General features: G+C 49.6%; 1 protein-coding gene across 1 annotated transcript; it reads left to right on the top strand.

The window, feature by feature from the left end:
• Positions 1-901: 901 nt before the first annotated feature.
• On the top strand, positions 902-1411 carry LOC142570476 (uncharacterized). Its single transcript, XM_075678860.1, has one exon. The coding sequence runs from the start codon at positions 902-904 to the stop codon at positions 1409-1411; it is 510 nt and encodes a 169-aa protein (XP_075534975.1).
• Positions 1412-9101: the final 7690 nt, after the last annotated feature.

Below are 9101 nucleotides of genomic sequence, written 5' to 3' on the forward strand. Positions count from 1 at the left end.
AACCCCTTGGTTAGCGACACCGGAGACTCCGGACTACGAGATGACCGACCCTAGCAACCTACTGCCCTCAGGCAACTTTCCGCCTAGCGCTACTTCACGGCCACAAGACGTCGCAGCTTTACAACGTCCCCTGTCCACGTTCTGGCGCGAGCACCCACCGGTTTTGCTCACCCAGGTCGAAGCCTCCTTCGATCTGCACCATATCACCTCGCGGACGCATTGGTATCTCCACTTAGTTGCCAACATGTCTTTTGAGTTTGCTCACGAGGTGGTGGACGTCATCGCTGCCCCATTGGGGGATGCCCCGTACAAGCAACGGAAACAGTATTTTGGATACTGTTTCTAGAGCGCGCGTCCCGAGCACCGTCCCACCTCCTAGGAGCTTGGGGATCGCCGTCCTTTCCAGCTGCTCAACACTATATACAACGGCTCCTGGGCTCAAGCAACGTTGACGCGAACGGTACGCTGTTGAAGGAGCTCTTCCTGCAGCGCTTGCCGTAGTCCACCCACCTTGGCTTGGCTACTGCAGTAGACTTGACACTCGACCGCCTCGCCCAGCCTGAACTTCTGCTTCTGTCGCCGCCATCTCTTCAATTCCTGAGTCCTCTATCATGACCCACTTAGAGTCCCGGATCGACCAGCTCGCCGTCTCCACTGAAACCCTTCGAAAGTCCTCTCATGACCAACACGGCTCCTCCTCCACGTAGCATCCGCCGTCCCTCTTCCCCGAGCAATCCCCGCTCGCGCAGTCCTCGAAGCTCGCCTAATTGCTGGTACCATCGCACTTTCCAGCGCCGCCCCGCCAGTGCAAGTCCCCATGCCAGCGGTCGGGAAATGCACTGCAAGATCACTGACGGCGGAATGTGACCTCGCCTTACAACCGGGCCGCCTTTTCATCGTCATGGATCGCGTTTCCTGCCTGCGTTTCCTTGTAGACACAGGTGCCGTGCTCAGCGTACTGCCGTACACCAAGCGTGACCGCGCTTCTAAGTCATCTGGCCCTGCACTCCGAGCGAAGAACTCTACCTTCATCCCCACGTATGGTCTAGGGTCCCTCGCTCTCGATCTTGACCTGCGGCGCACGTTCAAATGGGCCTTTATCGTAGCCGACTTCAATCAGCCAATCCTCGGCTCTGACTTCCTGACTCATTTCGACGTCGACGTCAGCGTGCACCGCCGTTGCCTGATTGACAGCAAGACGCAATTCTCCATCCCTGGAGGTCTGTCGGCTGTCGCTCCCACTGACGTCCGCACGCTGATTCCACCATTCTCGTACGCTCGAATCATCGAAGACGTTCATGAGGTGACGAGGCCCTGCAATTTAAACCAGCCACCTAAGCCCAGCGTAACCCACGTCACTGTCACGCGTGGTCCACCCGTTTTAGATCGTCTGCGCCGCCTCTTCGGTTAGCGTTTGCCCATTGCTAAACGGGAATTCGAGCACATGCTCCAGCTGGGTATTATTTGCCCTTCATCCAGCAGTTATGCCTCCCCGCTCCATCTGGTGCCCAAGAAAGAATCAGGTGACAGGCGTCCGTGCGGCGACTACCGGGATCTCAACGCTCACACGGTCCATGATTGCTATCCCGTTCCATACATTCAAGATTTTACAGGCCACTTGGAAGGATGCAATATCTTTAGCGAAGTGGACCTTGTCAAGGCCTATCATCAAGTTCCAGTTGAGCCTGGCGATATCCAGCAGACGCCCATTACTACATCCTTTGGCCTGTTTGAGTATCAATGTGAATCAATCTTTATTTATTCAGAAAATCTTAATGGGGTCTTCAGGGCTAAGAGTTGCTCGAGGCAGCTTGACCCCACCCTAAAGACCGTTACATTGGCAGCATGCGGCGTTTATTCTAAAAATACGCAGCCAGGAAAATGAAAGCAAACATGTCGCAAGTGTGTGAGCATGTGCGCATGCCCTTTAGGCTACGCAATGCAGCTCAAGCTTTCGAAGTATTCGTTGCCAAGGTAACGCGCGGCCTTCCGTCTGTATTTGCCTACATCGACGACATGCTCGTCGCGAGTCCCAATACATAAGACCACGAGCGTGACTTCTGGGAACTCTCTCAGCGGCCTTCAATACTTTGGCCCCCGCAGGGGCGTCTGCGTCAGCAGGTGTTTGGTGTGTTGCGACACCACGTACCCGAGCACACGAGGGTCGGACCCTCCAGCGCGTAGCCGTGCACGGCTTAGCCGTGTCCGGGGAAAGGGGGATCCTGGAGGTTGAGCCGATGCCGGGTGTTCGGACCTTTAAGGCCCCCCGGCGGAGGCAACACATCTCTCTGGCCTCTGCTTCACGTGGACGGCAACCCCGGACTGACCTACCTGGGGGAAATCAGCAGTCGCCTCTTCCTGTCTCTCCCTCCTCAAACCTTCGTCTTTATCTCTCTTCTTTATCTTTCCTGTCTTTTTCCTTTTTATTTTCCATTTCCTTTCCATTTTTATTCATTTCCTTTCTTTACGGCGGCAAGGGTTAACCTTATGTGGCTATCCTACTTTGGTTACACCATATTTGGTTATAGTGACGACGTACGGCTGGCGTCGTGCAGGCTTGAACACAAGCTCTGCCGCGTCCCCTCGTTGGGCTCCGTGGTGGGCGGTCGGCGCTGTTGCTGAACATACACATTTTCCTATGGCAGCTCAAGCCTCTGTTGTTTATGATCGGCGTCTGAAAAGATGCTGCACCGAAGTACCATTCCAGTTCTCTTTTTGGAGCAATGCTCCATCATTCCCCAAGTTCTATGTACTGCACAGCGAAAACAACGTACCAGTGAGAAAGCTCTCTCCATTCCTAGTTGCCAAGTGTCTAAAGGAAAAGCTCGGACCTACATACAAAGCCTCAAAAATGTCTAGCGGGGACCTCCTCCTAGAACTAAATGAGAAAGATCAAGCGCAAAAGCTCACAGAACTTACCAGTATGGTAGCGCAACAGCGACAATTTCACCGCACAGAACACTAAATACAAGCAGGGGTGTGATATCAGAGGAAGACTTTATTGGCTTGAGCAACGAAGAACCGCTGGAAGGCTTCCAGCAACAAAATGTTACCAAAGTCCAAAGAATTGTTATCCGCAGGAACGACCAAGAAATCCCCACAATACGTATTATACTCACCTTCGGAACAAGTGTAATGCCTACCTCGCAGGATGCAGGTTATGTAAAGGTAAGTGTTAGACCATATATCCCGAACCCAAGACGATGTTTCAAATGCCAAAGGTTCGGACATGCTTCGCATGCATGTCGAGGAGGAACAATTTGTGCTAAATGCAGCTCCAACGATCACCAAACTGACAATTGCACCTCTTCCCCACTTTGTGTTAACTGCAAGGGAGCTCATCCAGCTTATTCGCGGTCCTGCCCTTGCTGGAAAAAAAGAAAAGGAAGTAATTGCTCTGTCAAAGAAAAAATCTCGTTCTATGAAGCCAGAAAGCGGCTATCGTACCTTCCGCGAAGAAGTTACGCCGATGTGACGCAGATCGGGGCAGCGTCACAGAGGTCTCAGGAGTCCTCCGATCCCACGCGCAGTGGTCCCGCAGTGACCCCTCCCGCCCCCGTGGTGGAAGCAGCCGACGCTGCTCCATCATCTTCAAACGCCCTGCAGACACCAATCCCGTAGAGCCCTAAGATCAAGCGAACCCCTAGGCCCGAGACACGTGTCTCGGTGCCTAACTCTCGATCCTCCAGCACCTCAGAGAGAGCGATGGAGAGAGAGAGAGTAAAACTTTATTAAATGGAAATAAAATAAGGCACGATGGTTGGAGCCCCTATTCCAGGGCCCCACTGGCACGAGCGGCTCGCTGGGCTTGGTCCAGAAGAGCCAACTGGCTCTCCCGACCCTCGTCCGCAAGCCATGCCTCCCACTGCCTATTCCTCATTAGTGGATGTTGGTGTAATATGGGACTGTCTATGTGCGGAGGCCTCCTGGGGCACTCCCATGTGATGTGTTTTAGTGTGGGTGTGTCTGTGCACCACGGGCACTCGTCAGAGAACCTCGTGGGGTGTATTCTGTGTAGGTGGTGCAGGTTAGGGTATGTATTCGTCTGGATACGACGCCAGTCCCTCTCCTGTTCGCTGTTTAAATCGGAGTGAGGATGTCCAAAACGTCTCCGCTCCTGCCTTTGTTGTAGGAGGATGTCACGAGAATTCGGTGGAAGGACGTCGCTAGGCCATGCCGTTGCTCGGACGTTCAAACCTCGAGCAATACGGTCTGCCCTAGCGTTTCCTGCCAGTCGCTCGTGTGCCGGACACCAGACGATAGTGTGGTGCCCCTCTAGTTGAGTGCCTAAAATTTTGATTATTGATTTGGGTGCCGTTCCTTGTAAAAACAGGCGGCAAGCCGCTTGTGAGTCGGATAATATGACAGCCGAATTGGTTTGGCGCTCGGCGTCCTGAATGGCCAAGGCAATGGCTGCAGCCTCTGCCACGCATGCCGAGGCGGTTTTGAAGGATGCCGTTGTTACGTTGTTGTTGCATGTAGAGACTATGGTGAAAGTGTCTGAGCTGGCTCGACTGGCATCCGTATAATACACCCCCGGTCCCATGCCGAAACGTTTGTGAAGGGTCTTTGCCCTTGCTCTGCGTCGTCCGGGATGGTACTTGGGGTGCATGTTTTTGGGAATTGGGGCCACCGCGATGTGCGATCGAACATTGCGGTCTATCTGTGCCGTTTCCTCTCCGCAATACTGGGGTCTCAGGGGAAAGCCTAACCTCGCCAATACTTCCCTGCCCTGAGTTGAAGAACAAAGTCGTTCTTTCTGGGAATATAACGTCGCGACTGCGTACTCGTCAAAAGTATTGTGCAGGCCCAGTCCCTCGAATCTCTCTGTGCTAGTGCATTCGGGAAGACCAAGGGCGGCTTTGAAGGCTTTTCTTATTATTGCGTTTGCCTGTTTAATCTCTTGGTTTGTCAAGGCCTGATACGGAAGGGCGTATGCGAGTCGGCTAATCACGAATGCGTGAACCAGGCTGATGGTCTCTCCCTCAGTTAGGCCGTCTCTGCTTCTTGCCACTCTCCTTATCATTCTAGCCACGTTTCCTGTGACCGCCTTTAGTTTTTGTAGGGTGTGAGATGTTCCAGCATTCTGCTGTATCCACATCCCCAATATTCTGAGTGTCTCCACTTCACGAATTGGCACCCCGTCGAGAGTCAGAGTGAGCGGCACCCAGTCCTTCTTTCTTGCGTACTTCGCACGCACCCGAATGAATTCCGATTTTTCAGGTGCGCATGCCATGTCCGCCGCCCTCGCGTATTCCACGACTGCGTCTATGGCCTTTTGAAGGGTTTCTTGCTTGTCCCCGTAGGACCCCTTGTGAGCCCAGAACGTGATATCATCGGCATATATCGCACAACCGAGATTCGGGTGTTTATCTAGCTCCAGGGCTAGCTTTCTCATCCCTACATTAAATAGCAGTGGAGAGAGTATAGCTCCCTGAGGGGTACCTCTGTCGGGACAGTTGAAGGTGTCGGACCTCGTGGAGCCTAATCCGATTGTGGCCGTGCGGTGGCTGAGGAACGAGCGCACGTAGTTATAAATTCGCGTTCCGCAGTTCACCGCTTCCAGTCCCTCCAGAATAGCGTGGTGGGAGATGCTGTCGAAGGCCTTTTTGATGTCCAATGCCAGTACAAATTTATCTTCCGACCCTCTGTTGGGGTGCAGGACCTCGTGCTTTAGTAGTAGGAAAACGTCCTGCGCTGACACGTGGGGTCGGAAACCGAACATGTTGGAGGGGAACATGTTGTTCAGCTCTATGTGGTTCGAGAGCCGGACCTGCACAACCTTTTCAAAGAGTTTCCCCGCGCACGACGTTAGGGAGATGGGTCGAAGGTTGTTGATGTTACGAGGCTTACCTGGTTTTGGAATAAGAATAATTTTTGCTTCCTTCCATTCTTTTGGAAGGACGCAAAAACCCCGATGTCATTGACACCAAAGGACAAGTGCTCTCTCGAGCGCGGTAAGAGGGACAAAATCCCAATGACCACTCAGAATAAGAAAGCGATAACCTAAAGGTTATCGCTCATTTGTATAAGCCTTTTTAAATCCATGTCACCTAACATCTCACCTCTTATTCTTTCCGTAGTGCGAATTCTTACCTTTCAATTTCAAGATGGCTTTTATTATCCATTAGAATTGTAGAGGTCTCATACACAATGTAGGTGACATCAAAGACATCAATATCTTTGCACCAGTTGCTGTATGTCTTCAGGAAACAAATCTCGGTCCAAAAAATTGTCAAATTCTCAAAGGTTTCACCGTTGTCCGAAGGGACCGCGAATGTTCCAGCCGTTTGTCAGGCGGAGTGGCTATAGTCGTGTATAGGACGGCACTCCTACCCGAAATGTCTAATTGAATACACCTTTAGAAGCCGTAGCTGTCATCATTCTATCTTACAAAACCATCACTATTTGCTCACTGTATATTCCACCCCACACCCACTTCACCACTAAACAATTAGAAAATTTAACAGATCAATTACCGGAACCATTTGTTTTATTAGGGGATTTTAAGGCTCATTGTACTCTTTGGGACAGCGTCAAAACTGACCAAAGAGGAGAGCTGGTTGAAGATATTATCTTATCCAATAATATCTGCCCTTAGAACGACAGAAAGCTGAGCTAGTTGGTAAGGATTCATTATGCAAAATAGAAGTGAGGCGTGCAGATAGGACACAAGAGTAGAGAAGTGGACAACACGAACGCCGTGTCCTGTCCTGTCCTGTTGTGTCCTGTCTACACGCCTCACTTCTATTTTGCATAATGATATCTGCCCTTTAAGTTCAGGTGCCCCGACGTACTTTTCACCAACTTCCCGCAGTTTCAGTTGTTTAGATTTAGCTTTTTGCTCACCATCCCTATTTAATGATCTTAAGTGGGAGGCCCTCGACACGTCATATGGTGGTGATCACTTACCAGCAGTCATTAAACTCCTATCATCACCACCAACCCTAACCACTAGGCCACGCCGATGGAAAGTAAAGCTCGCTAAGTGGCCGTTCTTTACGGAAAATTCGAAACTGGAAGATGTAATTTCGCCAGACCTAAGCGTTCATGAACTTAACAAAAAATTCACTGAGGTAATAATATCAGCGGCAGAAAAGGCGATACCCCAGTCATCGGGTATTGTGAGCAAAAAGCTAAACCCCTGGTGGACGAAGGAGTGTACTAACGCTAAAAAAGAACAAAATAAGGCCTGGGGAATACTACGGAGGTACCCCACCTATTGCAACCTCTTAAACTTCAAACAAGCCAAAGCCAAAACACGATTCATTAGAAGACAGGCTGAAAAATCATGGCAAAAATATATACCTTCAATTAATAGTACGGTCACATGGAAACGAATGTGGGACCAGGTGAGAAAATTTAGAGGACAGTACTCATCTTACACAATACCACTACTTACATGTCTAGGCACACAAACAACACTACAGGACCAGGCCAACTCATTAGGTGAACACTTTTATAACATCTCCTGTTCAGCACACTATTCAAATTCATTATTAAAATATAAATAATCGGCTGAGAAACAGAGACTGCCCACCACTGGGGCTTCAGCTTAAATGTATTGTAGCCCCCTCACTATACATGAATTGAATAGAGTTCTCTCTGCCGGTAAAAAAAACGGCAGCAGGTCTTGACCGTGTCCACTACACAATGCTGGCACACCTATCTCAAGCATCGGTAGGGGCGCTTCTTGAATTTTTCAATAAGATATGGGAGCCTGGTGTAATGCCCACAGATTGGAAAAATGCGGTAGTAGTGCCTTTTTTAAAATCTGGTAAGCGTGCAACATCCACTAGCAGCTACTGACACATTGCATTAACAAGCTGTCTAGCGAACTCCTATGAGAGCATAATAAACATCACACTCGCATTCATCCTTGAAACACGAAGCCTAATAGACATCCACCAGCGCGGATACAAAAAGGGCTGCTCCACCACTGACCATATCGTGCGACTAGAACAGGAAATACGTGACGCGTTTCTACACAAACAATACTGCCTGACGGTTTTCTTCGATTTAGAAAAGGCGTATGACACGACGTGGCGATATGGAATCTTGAGGGACCTGGCTGACCTGGGGATTCGCGGCCGAATGCTAAATTGTCTATGTGATTTCATATCAAATAGAACATTTCAAGTACGTCTCGGCACAATATTTTCACGCACATTTACACAAGAAAATGGCGTCGCACAAGGTTGCATTTTAAGCACGACACTTTTCATAGTGAGAATGAATTCTGTTAATAAGATCGTCCCATCCTCTGTTATGCATTCATTATATGTCGACGATTTTCAAGTGGCTTGCCGCGCTTCAAATCTACCCACCTGCGACAGACAACTACAAATAACTATAAATAATGTCACACAATGGGCTGACAAAAATGGTTTCCGTTTTTCAACACAAAAAAAAACTGTTACATTTCTCTTTTCCGAGAAGCGAGGGTTACACTGCAGTCCAGTTCTCACATTGTATGGTACGACGCTGCCGGTCAAAGAAGACTACAAATTTTTAGGCGTAACTTTTGACACAAAACTGAATTTCCTTGCCCACATTAACGCAACTAAAATAAAATCAAATAAAGCACTAAATATCCTCAAGGTTTTATCGCACAAGCACTGGGGATCTGACCGAACATGTCTATTACGCATATAGCGGTCTCTCGTGCGTAGCAACCTCCACTACGGTAGTGTAGTTTATGGTGCAGCTAGGCAGTCCTACATAAAGCGACTTGATCCAGTTCACAATCTTGGCCTACGACTGGCGAGCGGTGCCTACAGAACGTCACCTGTCCAAAGTTTATACGTTGATTGCAATGAGCCGTCCTTACAGCACCGCAGAGCATTACTCACACTTTCCTACATACTGAGAATTCGTTCATCACCACAACATATATGCTACAAAATCATTAACACAGTGCAAATCACGGATACACTATACAAACAAACCGAACATGATCCGGCCACTGATCTTAAGACACCTCTTAAGACACGAAGAATACTGTCAGACTTATGAAGTCCCTCATGAGGTCCTGCAGGTTGCTGAAAGGCCACCAAGATTGCCCCCGTGGCACAACTTTTCACAGCTATGTGACTGGACAC

This window comes from Dermacentor variabilis, chromosome 2 (genome assembly GCF_050947875.1).
Source record: "Dermacentor variabilis isolate Ectoservices chromosome 2, ASM5094787v1, whole genome shotgun sequence".
NCBI classification, from domain to species: domain Eukaryota; kingdom Metazoa; phylum Arthropoda; class Arachnida; order Ixodida; family Ixodidae; genus Dermacentor; species Dermacentor variabilis.